Source organism: Mauremys reevesii, linkage group 1, assembly GCF_016161935.1.
Source record: "Mauremys reevesii isolate NIE-2019 linkage group 1, ASM1616193v1, whole genome shotgun sequence".
Classification (NCBI taxonomy): Eukaryota; Metazoa; Chordata; order Testudines; family Geoemydidae; genus Mauremys; species Mauremys reevesii.
In genome coordinates this window covers 257537937-257559841 of record NC_052623.1, presented here as the reverse complement: position 1 = coordinate 257559841, position 21905 = coordinate 257537937, and the positions used below count along the sequence as shown (strand labels likewise).

The 21905-nt window shown below is 43.3% G+C and overlaps 1 protein-coding gene across 4 annotated transcripts in view; it reads left to right on the top strand.

Moving 5' to 3' along the window:
- TMEM178B (transmembrane protein 178B) overlaps nucleotides 1–21905 on the top strand; it is a 364196-nt gene that overhangs the window by 110856 nt on the left and 231435 nt on the right. For all 4 annotated transcript variants that reach the window (XM_039482232.1, XM_039482217.1, XM_039482224.1 and 1 more), the window contains one exon: nucleotides 7440–7553. In XM_039482232.1, the coding sequence (XP_039338166.1) occupies nucleotides 7440–7553 (114 nt within the window). The remainder of the gene's footprint in view (nucleotides 1–7439; nucleotides 7554–21905) is intronic.

Genomic DNA, 21905 nt, shown 5'->3' with positions numbered 1-21905 from the left:
ATAACCTTGAGAAAGTTATCATGGATGGAATGGTGGTGGGTCACCATTGAAGAGATGGATAGATGGTGTGTGGCAGATCACTGGGAGGTCACTACTGTAGGCTGACTCTCGATGGTTAGAGTCCTCCCCTAAGCCTAAATGACCCACCCCCATTCCTTCCATGATAACCCACCCATGACAATAAACTTGGAGATGTGGCTAAAGCAACACTGGGCAGTGCTCTACCTCCTTCCATGGCCTCTGGGGCCTGTGAGCAGTAGATAGGGGAGCCAGTGCATGTGCTCATGAGCACATACACACAGCCAGGGAGGGTCTTGCAGTGCTCCCTCCAGCCACAGAGCAAGAGGCAAGGAGTAGCCAGAGCCAGACATCTGGCTAAGAGCCACCAGCTCAGCCACAACACCCCCTAGCTGAATGTAGGAAGCAGCCAGCTCCTTCTCCCAGCCCAGGACAGGCAGTAGCTAGCACTGGGGCTGCCATCCCAACCACAGCTCTCCACTCATTCCAGGATAAGCAGCAGTGAGCAGAGCTGCTAAAGCCACCAGGACACCAATTCAAGGGTATGCCAGAGCCAGCCAGAAACAAATAAATTCCCAAAGTTTGTTTCATGATGCATCTTAGTCAGTTTTGAGTGTCGGTAATCAGGACATTGTCTGTCGTTTATGCAATGCAATCATGCAATGCATAGTCATAGTCAGACAGGCAGGTTAAGGTATTGTGTCATTTGCTTATTATTTACAGGCTTAGACCTTCAGCTCTAGCAGGTATGCACAGAAAAGGACTGTGTTCCCAAAACCCCAGGCCAGATTTCTGCTGCTATCACAATGAATAGAGATGGACAAAAGTATGTAACTACAGTCTTCAGAGCTGGAACTGCTCCAGAGGGAATGAAATAATCCAGACAAGTATCTAGCCACACTCTTTGGCCTTGTCTTCACTAGGAAAAGAGGTGTGTTTTTAACACGTTAGCTAATATGTTAACTATTGTGTTAAAATCCTAGTGTTAAGTCTTAACACAGCTGGTCAAGTTAAACCATAGGCTCCCCCCACAGTTTACCTTTACCAGCCAAGGTGTTAAAACTACAACTGCCTTGTCTACACTAAGATGTTAAGGAGTGTTAGCAATACACTTTATTTTTCCTAGTACAGACATGACTTTTGTGCTTGAGACCTCACACATATGTAGGCTACACATAATTATTTTGAGTGCTGTGATCCAAATCTAGAGTAATACTACAGCCTAATTTTTATCAGGCAAAGCCTGACTCAACTGGTCTGCAAAGGAAAGGGTTTAAACATTCCCTGTTCTGCTGGGCTAGCTCCTCCAAATCCCACACTCTGCTCCCACATTTCCCCCTAAGAGAATCCAAGATTAAGTGACTGGACCATATCTTACTCCTGTCATTACAGATATAGTCATCCAATCAGGGGACAGAAACAAAACCATGTGGTTAGGATGATTATTCCCACAGACAGAGTGATGAATGATGAACACACGTGGTGAACATGGGTGCATAAGTCATAGGCTGAAATGTGTTCATACAACATGTTTGTCTAATAATGTTGAAGAACAGAGTTGTAAAAATTAAAGCCAGAGCAAAGGTTGAAATTTGTGGAATAAATTGTTTGTTATGAACAGTTCACTAGACGTATCTAGAACACAGGAATGAGAGAGCTGCCTTCAGTCTTCTTGGGGAAGCTCATGGTACCATGGTCCATGAAATAAACAAATGATGGGGCTACATTTGAATTTTTCCAAGAAATCAAAGTACACACTGGGAGGTGACAAATGCTTTCAGCTGATTGGTCTTTGTCTATCTAAAGGAAACATTCTGTGGAGTTTCTGTCAGGTCAGTGCTCTAGGCTAAATCAGTTGTGAAGTTTAGATTGTCCCTGTCAAATGTAATCCAAAACAAATTAAGCCTAGTGACGGAGCTCTCAGCAACTGCCATGTCGGATTCCTGGCCCCTCATTCTCCAGGATGGCAGCTCATGGAAGGTGTGTGTAGGAGGAGTTCCCATGTTGTTAACATTGAGCCTTCTGCCTAGCAAAGGAAAGCCATTAATAGGTCCAAAATAAACCCCTTTCTAACTTGTAAGAATCGTCTTCATAATGTGGTGCTCTGAATGTGGGGAACAAAGGTGCATCCTCCAGTGGGACTGGGAGGAGTCTGTCACTGTCACCATAAAAACAACACCCTTCCCCGCTGATTTAACCCCATCTATCAAAGCTAGGATCAATGTGGCATCAGTGCCTTCCGTGCAAACTGACGTTTTTCTTGATGTTCCTGACTACCTTGAGAAGTCATTTGCTGGAACAGCACTTTCAGTCATGCCACTGTCGGACAACTAAACTGAGGCCTGTGCTATACAGGAAGTCAGGATAGATTATTGTAATGATCCTTTCTGGCCTTAACATCTATGAAACTATCTCTGGAAAAGTTAACATGACCACTCTGGTCAGAGTCCTGCTGTCCGCCTATTATCAGCTAAGGAAAGGTACTAGCCTGAGAGCCTTGGAGATTGAAACCCTCTATTTATCCACAGAATAGGTTCAGCATGGACAACATTAGTGTGAGCATCCCTACTAATGTGCCTCAATGCTGTTCTTTACTGCCTCTGTGAGGCGAGAGGGCAGTTTTATTCCCCATGCCCATCCTTGGTCTCTCTGCTGACGCTGCCAGCAAGTGTGATGTTTAAAGTGCAAGTCGCATGTGGGGGCACAGGTTCATTAGCACTTGGACTGAGGCCACAATATTGGAATGTGCTTTGAAAATGGAAGAGAGCGTGGTGAGCCAGGGTATTCAGGTGGTATCCCTGCCATGCCATGGTGTGATGGTTCTCCTGGAAACAATTCTCCTTTTGTAGGAGTGGAAAGGAGCTAAGGGGTGGAGCAAGCAAACTCTGAGGATCTCCAGTATTTGTGCTGCACAAACTTTGGAAGATGCTAGGAGTCTGGGTTGTAACTAATAATTTTCTTGCGTAATGTTTTATTCACACTCTGAATCCATGGTGCATTGTTTCAGTTCATGCCAAGTAACATTTATGACCTGAAGCAACTTGAAACCTAGTTTTCCAGAGGTGAATAGGGAAAGCATATTTAACCCTTATGGTCTGCTCTGACTTATGCTACCGGTGGAGAATTGGTGTAGCTGAGTGCTGCTCTGCTCTGAGTTCTGCTCAGGCCCCTTGACACACCCCTTACCTGGCACCTCCCTTTGCTAGGGGCGTGTGTGTGTGTGTGTGTGTGGGGCAACTGGCATAGCAGCCACCTTCTTTGTGTTTTTGCCAGCAGGGAGTTCCCTTCCACCAGGGGAACATGGGATGGGCTACATCTCCTAGTTTCAGTTCTGTAGCCATATTGTCTTGACAGTGGCCATCCGTACTGTTCACTTTGGCTGCATAGATTTCAGGGTTGCTGAAAAAAGAGAGCACTCAGTGTGATTTCCCCCCTCTCCCCCCCCAAACATTGGCCCCAGTCAGAGCTGGCCCTAGACCAAATGGTGCCCCAGGCAAAGAGTGTTTTTGGTGCCCTCTTTCCATTTGTTAAACTTTTGAATCCTTATTTTTTTTATTAAATTTGTAGCCCATTTCACTACTTTGATGCACGATTTGCATGCATGATTTATCCTGTCATACAAGACGATAAATTTGCATGCTAGGATCTGTAAATTTGTTATTCATGCCATATATAAGCAAATAAAAACTGTTTTCTCTAAGCTTATAGAAACTTTTTTTAATTTTAAGAATAACTGAAATGTACTAACATCAAGTCATCAAACATGTTTTAAGCACGGCAAAAGAAGTAACAGTATTTCTTTTATATTGTTGCACAGATAAGAGTTGAATAGATATCTCTGGCATCTCATTAAATATGTCCTTTATTAGTCACTATCTACATGCTTCAAGTTTTAAAACACAAGTACACTTTCACAATTACACAGTAAAACTAGGTTCATAATATCGCAGCTGGGCTCTCCCTTCACTTCGTTCTTGTATCTCACTGACTGACTGGCAATGTCCCCTCCCCTTACATACCCGCAAGGGCATGGCTGACAGCATTCTAAGAGGTTCAAGGAAAATGTTGTTCTCGGAAAGTCTGGAAGGTTCCAGGAGATTCTACAAAGAACATTCTAGGAGGTTTAGTGGAAAATGAATCCACAAACAGAATATCTGAAACATGTTACTGCAAACATTCTATTTTCCCTTTTGTTGCTAACAACAAAAACAGCACACCGGGCCCAGCACGCCCCACCCCCCAGCCTGATACCCCAGGCAGTCCCTGGGTTGCCTGCATGTAAATCCAGCCCTGACCCAGTCACTTGAACTAAATGTGAATCTCTGTGATCTATAGCAGTATTAAATCTTTGTGCATCAATGTGATGGGGTGGAGACACCTCACTCAGTGGATGAAAAAGAGATGGTTGAGTTTCTTTTCTCTCTGAAAAGAAAAGCCACAGTTGCATGCCCTCCTGAGTGCAGGGATTTTCAGGAAGCCTTCCACGAGGGAAGTAGTTCTGGGCCCGGTTGTAGTGAATCATGTCATCCTCCCAGGCCACTAGAGGATGAGTGTATTCAGAGGACTTGGAGGTAATTTATATTACGAGCTAGACCATCTGTGGGGGTGAAGTACTTAAACATTGGCAGCACAAAGTCATCTTTTTGTTGACTGTGATTAGAGACTTTGACAAAGAAAACCCTTTCAGATGTTTAAGGGTGAATTCTCCTCTCACCAGTTTCACACCAGTGCGGTTCCGTTGAATGGAGTGAAGTTTACTCAGATCTACACTTGTGTGCAAGCAAGGTCAGAATGACGACTTGAGTTTGTCTCTGGCTACAGGAAATTTTTTGTAAATTTGACCAGGAAATCTTGAGTGGACCTTATTACAGCTCATCTGCCCTGTCTATCAGACCTGAAGAAGAGATCTGTGTAGTTTGAAAGTTTCTCTCTTTCACCAGCCGAAGTTGGTCCAGTAAAAACTATTGTTTCACCTACCTTGTCTCTCTAATATCCTGGGACCAACATGGCTACCACAATACTGCAAACAACTGTCTGTCAGTGATGGTCAGTAGAAGGCAGTCACAGTTGCACATCCTTTCCACGGGGTGTGTGTTCCACCAGTTGTCAGTGTTGTATAGTCTGAAATAATTCAGGTGTGTCAGACAGTTAATCAAATGTGGTTCTGACATATTCTGAACTACATTCGCTGTAGTCTTTTAAATTCTGTAGGCACAGGAGGAATTTACTGATATGGCATTCTACTCACCTAAATATTGCCAATTTTTTTCATCATAAATGCTATATATCTTAGTTAAACAATTACCACTGCAAACACAGGCCTTTGTTGAAGAATGCATTCCTGTTCAGGATAACGGTTAAGCGTGTGGATGCCAATGGGACTTAAGCACATGCTTAAGTTCTGCCCTGAATTGAGGTCATAGTTTCTCTCTTGCCTTAGAGTTTGATGTTGCAAGGTGCCGAGAGCCATTAACTCTCAATGACAGCAACAGGAATGGAGGGTGCTCAGCATCTCACAGGAAGTTAGCACAGCCCATCAGTGTTGATTGCATTCCTTTAAACATATTAATAAATGGAATACTATGGTTTTTTCAGTTGTGAATCTGTGTTCCTTGCTGCTGCTCTAGGCAAGTCCTCTCTCTGGATAGGTATCAGATAACATGAAGATTATTTCCAGACAAATAAGCAATTTCCATCTTTCTGCCAAAATTTCTGAACCATGAATGTAGCTGAGCAAAAGCGGGTAGAATGTTTTTACAAATTAGCATGAAGACGTTAAATTCATCACTAGGAAGGTTGAGTGTGGTTTTTTTTTTGTTTTCTTTTTAAAGAAGATCTTTCCACGGTAGCTTTCTTTTTTTAAATACTATTCTTGGTTTGAAACTTTCATTCTGGGCGTACATTTGGTGCCCAGATGGTGCAGGCACACACAGAAGCCCATCACGCTGTCAGGGCAGGCGGATACATATGTAAATATTTTGCCTTTTTCCCCTGTAATATTTGGCTTTGTCTAATCTAATTGCTGTCAAAGGCAGAATGCAAAGAACACTTAAGAAAAGCAAACAGTGAGGACCTCCAATGTTTGTGCTGCACTAACTTCAGAAGATGCTAACAGTCTGGGTTGTAACTAATAATTTTGTTGCATAATGTTTTATTCACACTCTGAATCCATGGTGCATTGTTTCAGTTCATGCCAAGTAACATTTATGACCTGAGGCAGCTTGAAACCTAGATTTCCAGAGGTGAATGGTGAAAGCATATTTAACCCTTTGGAGCTGAAAGACAGGACTCTTGGCATCATGTGTTTAAATGCCTTTTAAGTTGGTGCTAATGGTGGGTGCTCCATTCATGGCCCCAGTACTGGGTTGCATCATTTTCTTATTTGTTTTATTGGTGTATGGGTTTATTGCTTTATTTAATGTATTTTTCTATCATCTGCTGAGTATCAATCAGAGAGGCAACAGTTAGGAAAGTCTGTCTCTCTTCCGAGTGGTGAACTGAGCATGGCAGTGGAGTGACACTGAGAATACATATTTATTAAGGACCTGATCCAAAGCTCATGGAAGTCAAAGGAAAGTTGACTTTAGTGGGCTTTTGCTAATTGCTTAGCAAAATGGTCTCATGAAAGAAATGGTGGTGGGGGTTCCAGGGAAAGGGATGTAGGAAACCCTACTGTCATTGCAACCATCCTTGCATCACTGAACTTCTAAGTGTTTCGGATCAGAAGCAAACACTGGCTAAGGCGTGAGTTGTGGGGAGCCTGTGGCCAAAGTGAACCCATTGCTTCCATGGGCATTACTTTCACTGAGAGGTTCCTCAGGAGACCAACGCTTGCAGTGGGGATTATTGTGGGGGAGAGGGGAATGGCTATAAAAAGAAAATGTAGTCCCTCCAGCATCAAATCAAACAAAAAAGTAGTATCACATACAGCTGCCTCCCATAGAGTGCAGATGAAATCTCAGCTACACAATAAATAGGGGACAATGCTGGCCATTCATGTTTGCGTTTGAAGCTTGTCATTTTTTGGTCATGTGACGCCACTGCATTCTGCTTCTGTTCTATTTTCTTCTGGTTCTTATACCATATGCATCACCATTGTATCTGAGCACCTTCCAGAGGTATACTAAGCTACATGACTATAATCTGTCAGGTGTGGTTCGCTCTGTCTGCTTCCTGTTCCCAGGGGAAAAAATCATGTGAAAATCATGTCAAAAAAGTGTGCCCTCCACATCTGTAAGTAGGATAGTCCTAGTGAGTCAAAGACAGCCCTAGCAATCCCAATAGGTTCAATGGAGTTACCCAAGCAGTTAATTTGGCTTTCACTCTTTTTGGTTTTTGGTAGTGAAGGGCCTTGACTGGGAGAACAAATTGCTCTTGTTTAACATCATTTTATTATTATTATTTTTTTTTGGCCATCACAGGAGCAATTGATCAGTGCACGTACATCAAGTACCACTACTCCTCAGCAACAATTCCCAAGAACCTCACCTACAACATCACCAAGACAATCCGCCAGGATGAGTGGCATGCCTTGCGTAAGTGTGTCCATCTTTTTTCTTCCTTTTCTCTGTTGTGTACATAAAGGGCAATAGTAACCAGTAAAGGTGAACTGCGGCTTTGACAGACAACCCAATCAGAGACATCTCATGTGGATAGTCGTCATGGCAGATAAGCCAATTTTCTGCTAACATCCACAGCTCTGTGTATTTGTTTGGGTGACTGGAAATTCTACATTAGCATGAAAGCATTAAGAGTGTGTGTGCAGGGGGGAGGAAACATTCATATGCAGAAGTTAGTATTGAATTAAATATGAACATGAATACAATAATCAATTTTGTAATTTTTAATTCAATAAAATCTTCTGCGTTTGCATTTTTCCCATGCATTTCATGCTGCTGCAGAATTTCCAGCTTCCAGCAGAATTCAGTACTAGCACATAGCAGAAACTGGTAGGTTCTGTCATGGAATATGTGGTTTTACCCCCACTCCGTCTCTTGGGTGAGAGGCCCTGCTCAGTGACACTGCTTGCCTTTGAGAATCTAGGAAAAGAAATGCTGCTCTTTAAAGGCACAGGGAAGGATCCTGGCTTCTGGTGATAATTGTGGCCATTGGCCATCAACTTGTAGCAGTGACTGAAGCAATAAGACATGACAGGGATGGAATTGCCTGGATATGCAGGGCTGGCTTTATAGATTCTCTTCCTCCTTATGGGCTTGGAAATGGACAAAGAGTTTTCACTGACAAAATAGAACAATTAGGATTTCACATGAAAGGGAAGATGCCAACAGGAGCGCATCCTCTTGTTATATATGTATATTGGATACTGTGTTTTACTTTGAAAATTCTTCTCTTCTATTTCGAGCAGCAGTGACTATCTCCTGTCATCACCTTCTGGGAATCTCGCAAATTAATGCAGGAATTATTGTCTTTAAAAAAACATGCATCTTTAAGCAAGCAATGTTTAGGGTTATGGGTCATTGTGAGGATGTACATGTATCTTCTTTCAGCTGAAGTGTAACTGCTGACATGTCTGGTCATATTGGTCCCTTGGAGTGCTTCCCCCTTCCTGTTCTAGTGCTAAGCTCCGTGGGAGAATGCAAAGTGTTAGCAGCTGACTGGAATCTTTAGTAGCATATTTTCCAGTCTCTGAAGAGGCAGTCTAGACACAGAGTGTTGACACATTTACATATCCAATTTGGTCCGAGGCACTTTCAGGGTGAGGCTGTTGTTTATTTCCTCACTGTGGAAGGTATGTGTGGGCAGGCACATGTGCATCTGTGCATGTTCCTGACCTAGATTTTCTTGATGCTTCATGAATCAGATAAGTGTAGGTAGATAGTTGTATGTGATTGAGGTACGAATCTGTGTCCCTCTCAACAAAGATGGAAAAGGAGAGGCATGCCTTGATAAATCTGTGCTGTTTATAGATCAGTTTGTCTTGTGCAGTGGCTTTACATTTCAAAGTGTTGGATATGTGGGGTTAATGCATAGCCACTAGAGGGTCTGAAGGTCACTGTATTTAACAATGAACTGATGCCATAGGTAGATTTACTGTGTGGAGGTAGGTGTGTTTGTGACTTGCTACCTTATCCATTGACCAACTTTCAGTTTTAAAGGAGGGAGGTGGCTAGAAAAGCTCTCATTAGCAATCTCCTTTCAATTTCTTTTTGGGCTGGAGGAGGTGTTCTCTCTTCAAAGAGCTTCTGGAATCTCCATTAGATGGTCACTAGCTTGGGCAAAGGACAATACAAAAAGTTTACCCACACAAACACTCTGACCATATCCCCCTCTGTACCCATGGACAATATATTGTACAGCTAGGCTGGTTTCATTCAGATCACAGCCTCCAGTTCTGGGACAGGTCATGGTTCTCCCAGCTGTGTGGGGCACACTAAGAGACAGGCCATAGCAGATACAGGGGCAGGCATTCGTTAAAGATGTTGTCCATGCGAATGAGGATGGTTTGATGGAGTCCACTTTCCTTTTCCCTTCCTATACCTGCTGGCTGATATCCTCAAAAGGCTATGGCAGCAATAGGCATAGAACCTATTTGATTAGAAGAGTTACAGCTGTCACAATATTTGGGTTTATACTTTCTTTACCTTTGTCTTATTACTCAATTTTTAATGTTTCCTTTGCCAATGTAGTGGAAGCATGAATTAATTTTTCAAGAGGACAGAAATGAACCATGAGTTAATAGGAACTTGGCGATCCAGAAAACATCCAACCCCACTAGTGTACCAAATCTAGGAATCTATAGACACCATACTAATATATTAGGAGTATAAGTCTTGGCAAGTTATGCCTTTGAGACCTCCAAGCAACATGTAGGTGTTGCAGGAAATGGATTGGTGATTCAAAGGCAACGTTCCCTCTGAGGTTATGTCTGTACTGCAGCCATGGGGTGTGAGTAGACATTCCCGAGCTCGCTTTAATCGAGCTAGCTCAGGTACTGGAACAGTGAAGCCGCGTTAGTATGGGCTAGCCCTGTGAATAATTACCCAGGGTTCCAGGCGGACTTGTACAACTAGCACTGAAGCACATGTTGCCACAGCTTCACCGCTCTGATATCTGAGCTTGCTAGACTAAAGCTAACTCAGGTATGTTTGCACAAGCTACAATCATGCAGTATAGACATACCCATAGTCAGCACTGAACCAGTGCCCTAATAAGCTCTCTGTGGCTATAGTTGCTGTTTTCTGGATGAGCTATAAAACCAAGGCCCTGATCACTTGTGCTCCTTAAAGGTCCCATGTCCCTTTTTATAAGAAAGGAGGTGTTAATGTCAGATGGACTCAGATTTCTGTCATTTATGCATCTCCCTTCATACACTTTTTTTGGGGATTCTGATGAATTGGGATTTAGATCTGAACCACCCCAGATTTTAGCTGTGCAAAATCAAAACTCTGACAATGATGTTTTGTGAAACCAAAACCACTCCTGATTTTAGCCATATCTGGTCAAGTTTCAACGTTGTGAATTATGAACTGTCTTGCTATATTTTCTCTGCAGTTTTAACTGGCTACAGTATTTTTCAGTCCCCTAAATGGTTGTTTAGTATTGCTGTGCATTGTTAAACAGTTCCACCCCAGAGATGGCTACATTTCAGTGGAGGCTGATGTGATTCCTATGTAATTACTGTTTGTAAAGGACTAAAGAGCACTACATTCAGGTAAATTATTATTATATTGCCTGATATACATGAATAATACAAAAGTATTCTGGGGCAAATAATACCTGAAAACAAAGGGATCAATGTTTTTAGCAATGAAGAAATGACTTGACAGTGGACATCCTAGGGCAGCACATCTTGCGTCTTTCACAGTTAGGATTATTGTCTCAGAGGCAAAGGATGAAGAGAATAGGAAACTGGAAAGCTGTGAAAAACAAAAGAGATCTTAACCGTCTTCAGGATTTTTTTCTTTCCAATGGATCCGCTTCCCCCAACCCACCCTGAATCAATCCAGGAAGTAGCACATACTTGTGCTTCAGGGGTAATAGCAGTCTTACTTCTAGCTGTGCACATCTGACACAAGGAGTCCTGAGTTTGGTTTTGGTAGCTACTATCAGCAGAGGCCAGATTGTATTTTGTGGTGTACAGAGAAAGTATTTGAAACCAGAACCACAATTGGCATAAGCAGAGAAGCCAAGAAGTGACTAGAGATTGAGCTCCCCTCCCACATTCAGGGCTGGTCCTCGCTATTCAGGGTTGAGGGAGAGTGACAAAGTTACATGGGAGAAGGCTGGGTTATGGCTGCCTGTGCTTTACTCATTCTATGGCTTCATAGAGGTACAAGAAAAAGAGGTAGAATGTATAGTTCAGTACTCTAGCTCTAACCTTCCTCCAAAATACACTCTGTGCCTTAGCCAGAGCCATTGCTCTCCCTTGCCATCTCTGAATCACTATGCTATGATTTCCCTTCCCCCTCAGATAGGAAAAGATTGCTTTAGCTGGAGTTAGGAAGGCATTCGATTGCTCTTGCTACCTTTGCAGCAGCTCTCCTTGGTCTCATAACAGGCTGTTAAGTGGTGGAGTGAGGGATAGATGGGCCCCTAGTGGTGCTTAGTAGCCCATTTTTCTCAGCTTGACAGCCACAACGGACTCTCCAGCACGTTCCTTTTCAAGGGTGGGAGAGGGTGAGGGGTTATTCATTTGATACAGAGGACCCCGGTGACAGCAGTCAGTACAGTGAAGCATATACTCCTATAGCTGTGCTTTGAGTGATGCACCAGAAGAACTCAGGGGAGAGGCTGGTCCCAGAGGAATGGCTGAAGCCAACTTTTTCATTTTTGATTTTAGCATTTTTTCAATTCTGTTTGGGATTTTCAAGATAGATCCTTTGCTTCAAATTGATTGCCTGTGGCAGTGAGAGCAGGGAAATAGAACTTCACTTCCCTGTAATCAGTTCCTCTCAACAGTCTCTTGTTAAATAGGAATGGCAGGGAGTGTGACTGTAGATTTGCCAGCTCCCCCCATCAGGAGATAAATGTTCATCCAATTAAACAAAATGACTATCTGTACTAGCTGGGAGGGGAAGAGAAGAGGGAAGGAAAAGAACATTTTGTCCATCAACTTTTAACATGTCTCTCTGGAAAATCCAAGCATAGTGATGGGGCTGGGGTACTGTAAGTGTATTTACCAAACACAGTGCTGTGTACTGCACAGTCCTGTGTACTGCACAGCAAGATGGAGAGGAATTCTGCAGTAGGGTAACTGGAGTCTAAAGATCTTTGGCAACTTCATTTAATATTTTTTAAAAATTGAGGTTTCTATTGAATTAAATCTGAAAATAAAAAATCCAGTTAGGACAGTAGTCCCTGTGCTATTTAATTTAATATTACATTCACTATATGTTTGATAGTGGCACACTTTGGTTTTGCTTAAATCTGTTCCCAGTTGATTTAAGTTAAGCTAAAATAAGTCTGATTCAACCAAAATAAGAGTGTCCACATGGTGGTTTGCACCGGTCTAACTAAACTGGTTTAAAATCACACCCTTTTTTGGTAAATCCAATAATAGTAATAATCATATGGCTGGATGTTACAGGACAGATCCTCGGCTGGGGTGAGTAACTGGAGCTGTGCTAATTTATACCAGCTGCAGATCTGGCCTTACATATTTTGCCTATCTTGAAAACTTCTGGAGACCTGAATCTGATGTACAGTGGTAGAGTGTGTGAAACATTTTGGTTGTTTTGAAGGCCCCATTCCATACACCAGTGAAACCACTAGGGAAAACAATGTATCCAGTTTGTGTGCCAGCTGTGTCCTTCTCTAGTGCTGCTGAGGAATGAGGACCAGAATATAAAAATACCTCATGTGGCACTCAGGGGACTGGAGAGTAGCTATTCCTTTGGTTCCACCTCACTGGAGCAGAAATAACGACCAGCTGACTGGTATGGCATTATGAACCATCAGAAAGTTTTTGGAAATGGGAGAAGCAACAGAGAGCCTAGGATCTGGTTTGTTCCTTTGCGGCTTTTGGTGTTGGCCATTGCTGAAGGCGGCATATTCAATGAGATGGACAATTGGGGCCAGAGTTTCAAAGATCATTAGGCACCTAGAGATGCAGTCAGATAGATGTTTAGTGGGAATTAGGCATCTAGCTTGCTGACATACCTTTTTAAAACCCCACTAAGCACCTATCTGTATCTTTAAGAACCTAAACACCTTTAGAAAATCTGGTCTTAGTCTGCTCTGGTGTGGCTGCTCCTATGTTTCTGTGTCCTAATCCAAGTCCACAAAAAATAGTGGATGAGGCCAGCACAACTGTTTATGACAACGGTTGACACTTCTATCTATGAATCTCAACGTATTTTATGAATATTAATGATTTAATTGTCATGCTGCCCCTGTTAATATCATCACCCCCATTTTACAGCTGGGGAACTGAGATGCAGAGAGGCTAAATTCCTTGCCTAAGGTCACACAAGAAGTCAGTGGCAAAACAAGGACTAGAACCCAGGTCTTCCAAGCCCAAGACCTGTGCTTTAGCCATAAATCATTTATTTGTAACCCAAACCTGCTCTAAGGAAGGCAGGTAGCCAAATAATGTAGGGAAGGGAGACTAGAGATGGGGAAGTATTGTACCCTGATATAATTTTGTTTGGTAAGAAAATACCTTTTTAAAAGAACTAATCTGGTATGAAGGCATTTTATTTTTGCCCTTCACTTCTATGGCTGAGTCCTTTTGGTCTAAATGGCTGCATGTGCTACGCTCATTTATTTCTTCCTTTTAAACTATTTTTATTCAGAGTGTGAGTGTGTACACCCTATATTATTATAAAACATTTCACTAAGCAAAATAATTCAGACATTAGAAGGACTCTGCCTTCTGAGCACTGTCACCCCAAGTGTACCTCTCTCTGGTTACTGAGCCCCAGCCAGGACTGCAGTCCTTGGGGCATTCAGGCAGACTTCAGCATCATATTGCTTAGGGCAGGAAGGGAAGAACTGCTCCTCAGGAGACCACCGAGAAAGGTATTTGAGTCTAAAAAGCTTACAAACAAACAAATTCCTGCCATATGTTCCTGGTTAATAAGATTTTTTTTCTTCATGAAAACAAAACAAACCCCCTGGTGATAGCAGGAACTGTAGGCAAATGCTACACGAAGCCCATACTGTTTGTAATCCAAAACACTGATGTGTGTCCCCTCCAGAGCTCATACTGTACCACATGTAGGCCTCCCAGATCAGAAGTGAGATAAAACATGCTTCCCTCTCTCCAAAGACCTTTGTTCCTGTCCTTCACAGGGCTCCACTGTCCTTCACACTAGACATATTTCTGTATTTTTAAACCTTCTAGTTCAACTTTTCTGTGCATCACAGGCCTGAATTTATACTTCGGAATAAACTTGGCTAAAAGGGGAAAATGTGTTGTCTGTTTTCCTCCAAGCCTTGGTGCTGCCACTAGCAGGGCCGGCTCCAGACCCTAGCGCGCCAAGCACGTGCTTGGGGTGGCATGCCGTGGGGGGCGCTCTGCCTGTCGCCGGGAGGGTGGCAGGCAGCTCCGGTGGACCTTCCGCAGGCGTGCCTGCGGATGCTCCACCGGAGCCGCGGGACCAGCGGACCCTCCGCAGGCACGTCTGCGGGAGGTCCACCGGAGCCGCGGGACCGGCGACTGCCAGTGCGCCCCCCGCAGCATGCCGCCGTGCTTGGGGTGGCGAAATTCCTAGAGCCGCCCCTGGCCACTAGGCCTTTGTTCCCTGCCACCTAGGCCTTTCCCATCAATGGTGATGGATGAACAGCTGTGTTTTGTGTTCTGGAACATGCGGCATGTGTTCCATCTGGGCATAAAGTGACCATGGAATTGCTATGGAAACTGATTTCCTTTCCCTGTGCATCTTGGATAGAAATAGTGTCACCAGACTGCTCTAGAGAGATTCAACTTACACATAAGTAGCTGATGCTTCCCCAAAAATGTTTAGAATATCCTGTTTATTTGGAAACAATTATGGTACTGTGTCATCTCCTTTGTATGTTTCTTTGTATGTTCATGATCATTATTACTAAGGGCATTGGCATTGAGCATACAGCTTTTATGTGGCCAATCCTATTGTCAGGAGCAAAGGAACCATTATGCTTTGGCATGTTCACTGGAGTGATAGCTGGCTCTTCTCATAATGTGAGTGCATAATAATCATATATATATATAATCATCATGGAAGCCATCTGCAAAAAAAATTATTGTGATGTCAGAAGAAGACGACTTTGATGGTGGGCAGGGGGACAATCATCAGGGAAAGTGAAGAATTAATGGAAGATGGAAATAATATTTTTATTTACATAGCAGCTTCCATGTTAGGAACTTGAAACATTTTACAAGCATGAATGATCTAACCTAGTGGTTTTCAGCCTGTGGTCTGTGGACCCCTGAGGGTCAGCAGACTATGTCTAAGGAGTCTGCAAAAGGTTGTCGTTACCATAGAACAATGGTTTTTCAGCAGGTTGTCCATGGCCCCCAGGGGGCCTACAGACTATGTCTAAGATTTCCAAAGGGGTCTGCACCACCATTTGAAATTTTTTAGGGGTCCAAAAATGGAAAAAAAGGTAAAAAAAACCACTGGTCTAACCCTCACGTTGCCTGTGTGTGGTGGCGGAGATGAATATTATCATTATTCCCCATTTTAGGCTCAGCAAATTACTTCAGCACTTGCTTAAGCCCCATTGAAGTCATGAGGGATCTGGATGGGATGTCCTTTTGGGGCTCATCTGTGATACTGATACAGTAACTAGCAAGTATTACTAGAGAAAAGACATGGGGCTTCACTTCCCAGTCCTCAGGAGCTAAACACATCTGCATCCATCCCAGGAGCAAGATGCTGAGGTTGGCACAGAGACTCAGGTTTTCTGCTTGACAGTATTTAGGTAACACCACTCTGCTTTTGGGCTGAGCTGATATTTGTAAAAGCAAGGGTAAATCTGTGTGGTTGTCCATTATATCCAACGATGCTGTCACAGCAGCACGTGTTCTCATGGGGCTGTATAGTTCGATCCATGAGGAGCAAGATCATGAACAGATGTTATATAGGAATACGCAGGCTCCCACTGAAGACTTGGCATGAAGCTTGGCCACTTTTTTTTTCTTCTCATTCAGTTTTTCACATCTGTTTTCCTCAAAGTGTTAACAACCTTTTTGGATAGTTGCTCCCCATTCAGGTCTGTCCTTGGCTACATCTTTGAAGTTATTATTTATGCATGCTGCATAAGGGCAGATTCTGTTTAAGGGTGTCCTTCAAGTGTTTTTGCTGACTACCCCTCCTGCACTTTCTGAGGTTCAGCTCACTACAGCAAGCTTTTTTGGGGGAGTCTATCATTACCCATTCTGAGAACATGACCTGTCCATCTAAGCTGAGCTTTGACGCTCATTGCGTTGATGCTGGTTGTTCTTGCTTTTTCAAGGATGTTAAGGTTTAACACTTTGTCATGCCAGTGGACTTTCAGAACAGAGCGGAGACAGCGAATGTAACATTTTTCAAGTTGCTTAATGTGTCTGTGGTAAACTGTCCGTGTTTCATATCCATATAAAAGGGATGCTATCAGTTTTGTTGACTGTTTGATGGTATGCTGGTTGCGTATCCTATGGCGAAGTCTTCTGAAAGCCTGTCTTGCCTTTCATAGTCTGTTTGATGTTTCCTGATCCGGCAAACCATCACTTGAGATGGCATTGCCACGTTATGTAAAGTGATGAATGTTCTGTACCATCAATGATGATGTTTGGCTCAATGGTAATTGTTGATGGAACTGGTTTGAAGAGGACTTCACTTTTTTCCAGCCTGATGCTGAGTCCAAACTGTTCAGTTGCCTCTGAGAACCTATTTAGGATAAGCTGTAGGTCACTTTCACTTTGACTAAGTAGAGCACAATCATCTGCAAAAAGGGCTTCACATTTGAGTTTCTCAAGAACTTTTGTCTTTGTAGTAAGTCTTCGGAGATTGAAGAGTTTTCCATCAATTCTGTACCTTATGATAAATATGGTAAATATGTCATTATCATATCTGTATTAAGTGCTGACTGTAGAGAATTTTCACCCTACTTATTTTCTGAATAATAAGGAAAGCAGTGTGAATGCATAGCTGACTTAAACAATCAACATCCATCTTTCCTTGCTGCTGTCTTACTCTAGCCTTCCCATGACCCTTCCTGCCTGCTATCCATTCTTCACATCCTCCTTCCTTACTACCGCCAGAAGAACATCTGCATTGTTTTAAAAATAGCTAACTTGGCTTCAAATTTATGGACAAAGTATGGAATCACCACACCAGTCAATGCCGGTTGTTGACTGATAACATGTTATTCCTGAATGCATATTGCTTATTAATATGGGATGAGACAGACCACTACGAAGGTCAGTCATTTGGCAGCTGCCCATAGTCTTTCGAGTTCTGATGGTCTTGGAGTTCCATAATACTGTCTTCAGAGCAGGGTTTGAATAGTGTGCAATAAATAATGCCTAGGGTCACACATTGAACAATGAGGATAAAACCAAATATTGAATAGCTGCTCATTAAGTGAGCACCGTCCATGTGATGCATTGAAAGAGGCAGAGGTCTTGTAGAAAAAGTAGTATGTGATCATGTAATTAATGATGGTGTCATAAAGCATACATACAAAGGAGCTGGATGAAGGTTGCATGGGCAACCATAATTCTGGCATTTCCTAGCTCTTGAGTGCTTGACTTTTCAACCTCAATAATGTTCTTTTAACATAGTTGTTCTATGTGTAATATATGTGAATACTCTGATTCTGTGAATCTCCTGGCTGGCTGGGCTTTTTCTTTCATACGTATCATAGAAGAAAGAAGGCCCTTTTCACTCTGATCCTTGAAAACAGATTTAGGGCATTTAGGGAGATCCCCAGTATTATAGCAGCATTGAAAGTGACCACTCCTCTCTCAAACCTTATCTGTAATATTCTGCATAGGAATATTAGAGGCTTTTTCCTATTGCAGTGTGGAGATGTTGACAGGTAAAGCATACCATCACTAATCATGTCAAATCATTCAGCCAGTCAAAATACAGCTTTATTAATATGCATGTGGCGCGCTCACTGTCTCTCTCACTTTCTCTCTGGGGGGGGTGGGGTGTTTTTCTATGTCTCTTGGCTAATCAAGAGTGATGTCTGGTGCATTTATAGGGTGAGAACGCTGCAAAATACAAACAGGATGATCTGATGGGTCTTTTTCATCTTTGACTTCTATAATTTTTTATTTATATACCAATTTAATGGCTGGTTTATAGTGATTTATATCCCAGTTTATTTATACACCAGTCTGATGCCACGCCACATGCTGTTTGTGAAATGAAATCTGGCCAGTTAAATATTTCAAGTTGATTACATGCACACTGGTTTACTATTGAGAAGCAAATATTGCCTTGCTTCAGTACAGACAGACTTTATAGCAGAATATTTTGGAGGTGAGGCTCTTCTGATCCGCTCAGATAAAAGCATACTCCTACCTTAATAAAACATCACAGCACTCAGTATGAGAGATGTGACTACAAACTAGGAATCAACTAACCTGACTTTGACCTGTTACAATCTGGAAGCTGAATCATGTAGGTGTTTTTAAAATCCTGATAGTCCTAGACCAGGGGCGGGCAAACTTTTTGCCCTGAGGGCTGCATTGGGTTTTGGAAATTGTATGGAGGGCTGGTTAGGGGAAGGGTGTGTGCTCCCCCCCCTTTGCCACCCCTGGTTCTCGCCTCCCTGACCACCCCCTGGAGCCCCCGTTCCTGACTGCCCCCCACTGCCCCATCCAACCCCCCCCCCCTTCCTGACTGCCCTCCCGGACCCCTGCCTCCATTCAACCCCCCTGTTCCCTGCCCTCTGACTGTGCTGATCCCTATCCACACCCCCGCCCCCTGACCACCACCCCAAACTCCCCTGCCCTCTATCCAACCCCCACGCTCCCTGCCCCTTTACTGCGCTGCGTGGAGCACCGGTGGCTGACGGCGGTACTGCCACGCACTGCACAACACAGAGCACCAGGTCAGGCCGGGCTCTGCAGTGGCGCTGCCCCAGGAGCTCACCACCCAAAGCATTGTGCGGGTGGCAGAGCGAGCTGAGGCTGTGGGGGAGGGGGAACAGCGGGGGAGGTGCCAGGGGCTAGCCTCCCAGGCCAGGAGCTCAGGGGCCAGGCAGGAGGGTCCCGCGGGCCGGATGTGGCCCGCGGGTCGTAGTTTGCTCACCTCTGTACTAGACAATAGTTGCTATTGTAGTTGCTGCATTGACATAAAGATATTGTGAATTACTGCCTGGAGCTGATTCTCATGTACACTAACACACCCTTACACCAACTTGGCAGAATAAAGAAATCTTAGATACAATGCAATTTATGCCCATATTAAGGCCCCTTTACAATGTTAGAAGGATAAAAAGGGGCCTGAGTAGAAATGAGAATCGGATCCAATGTGTGCATGTGTGTGCCTGGACATCTGTGCCAACACGGAGCCACAAGGATTTATTCCGTTTTTTATCGTTGTGTTTTGCATTCCCTTAGAAAATTCCTTATTGAGTTTTGAATTCCCAGTGGTCTGCCATTTTGGTTAACACTGGAGCTAAAGTAAGAGGAAGGGTTTCATCTTTAGCAACACAAGAGAATTATTTCAGTGATGTTCAATTGTAGGACAGTGAAAATGCTTTTCCCGGTATAGATTGTTTTGTTCTGGGGACTGTACCAACAAAAGCCCTGTTTTGTGGGTATATAAGCTGTACTAGGAGGGTTTGCTGGCATAGCTACACCTGTATGGCTATACTGGCAAATCTTTTTTAGCGTAGACTAGCCCTAAAACTCATATTAAAATTGAAGAAATAAAGTCTGTAGAAATGCTGGGTCAGATTCTGATCTCAGCTAATGAGACAGAGAGGAGCTCAGTGGATTTGCTCCATATAAACACCAGTGTAACTGGGAATCTAAATCCTTTTCTGTACATCTAATATAAAGCATGCCAGTATTATTGTTTTGGTAACCAGCGTGAAACTATTGTTGGTAATATTCCCAAGAAAGCTCCCACTGTTGCATCTGGACTTTGTTTTTGCAAGAATCATAGAATCATAGAATTCAAGATCAGAAGGGACCATTATGATCATCTAGTCTGACCTCCTGCAAGATGCAGGCCACATAAGCCGATCCACCCACTCCTGAACTAATTCTCTCCCTTGACTCTGCTGTTGAATGCTCCAAATCATGATTTAAAGACTTCAAGTAGCAGATAATCCACCAGCAAGCGACCCCTGCCCCATGCTTCGGAGGAAGGTGAAAAACCTCCAGGGCCACTGCCAATCTACCCTGGAGGAAAATTCCTTCCCGACCCCAAATATGGCGATCAGCTGAACCCCGAGCATGTGGGCAAGACTCTCCAGCCAGACCCTCTGGAAAAGGCTAACAATATCCCAACATTGACCCTTTGTACTAATTACCAGTGTGGCACGTTATTGACCTATTGACTAAACCCGTTATCCTATCATACCATCCCCTCCATAAACTTATCCAGCTTAATCTTAAAGTCATGGCGGTCCTTCGCCCCCACTGTTTCCCTCGGTAGGCTGTTCCAGTATTGCACTCCCCTGATGGTTAGAAATCTTCGTCTAATTTCAAGCCTAAATTTCCTGACTGACAATTTATATCCGTTTGTCCTCGTGTCCACATTAGCACTGAGCTGAAATAATTCCTCTCCTTCCCTGGTATTTATCCCTCTGATATATTTAAAGAGTGCAATCGTATCTCCTCTTATCCTTCTTTTGGTTAAGGAAAACAAACCGAGCTCCTCAAGTCTCCTTTCATATGACAGGCTTTCCATTCCTCGGATCATTCTAGTGGCCCTTCTTTGTACCCGTTCCAGTTTGAATTCATCCTTCTTAAACATGGGAGACCAAAACTGCACACAATACTCCAAATGAGGTCTCACCAACGCCTTATATAACGGGACTAGCACCTCCTTATCTCTATTAGAAATACCTCGCCTAATGCATCCCAAGACCGCATTAGCTTTTTTAATGGCCACATCACATTGCCTACTCATAGTCATCCTACGATCAACCAGGACTCCTAGGTCCTTCTCCTCCTCCGTTACTTCCAACTGGTGCGTCCCCAGCTTATAACTAAAATTCTTGTTAGTCATCCCTAAATGCATAACCTTACACTTCTCATTATTGAATTTCATCCTGTTACTAATACTCCAGTTTACAAGGTCATCCAAATCTCCCTGGAGGATATCCTGATCCTTTTCCGAATTGGCAATACCTCCCAACTTGGTGTCATCCGCAAACTTTATCAGCCCACTCCTACTTTTGATTCCGAGGTCAGCGATAAATAGATTAAATAAAATCGGACCCAAAACCGAATCTTGAGGAACTCCACTGGTAACCCCCCTCCAACCCGACAGATCACCCTTCAATACGACCCTCTGCAGTCTCTCCTTTAACCAGCTCCTTATCCACCTCTGGATTTTCATTTTGATCCCCATCTTTTCCAATTTAACCAGTAATTCCTCATGCGGTACCGTATCAAACGCCTTACTGAAATCAAGATATATTAGATCCACCGCATTTCCCTTGTCTAAAAAAGCTGTTACTTTCTCAAAGAAGGAGATCAGGTTGGTTTGGCACGATCTACCTTTCGTAAAACCATGCTGTAATTTGTCCCAGTTGCCATCGGCCTCGAGGTCCGTAACCACTCTCTCCTTTAAAATTTTTTCCATGACTTTGCATACTACAGATGTTAAACTAACAGGCCTGTAGTTACCCGGGTCACTCTTTTTCCCCTTCTTGAATATAGGAACTATATTAGCTAATCTCCAGTCAAACGGTAAAACCCCCGAGTTTAGAGATTTATTAAAAATCATCGCTAACGGGCTTGCAATTTCACTCGGCAATTCCCTTCATAT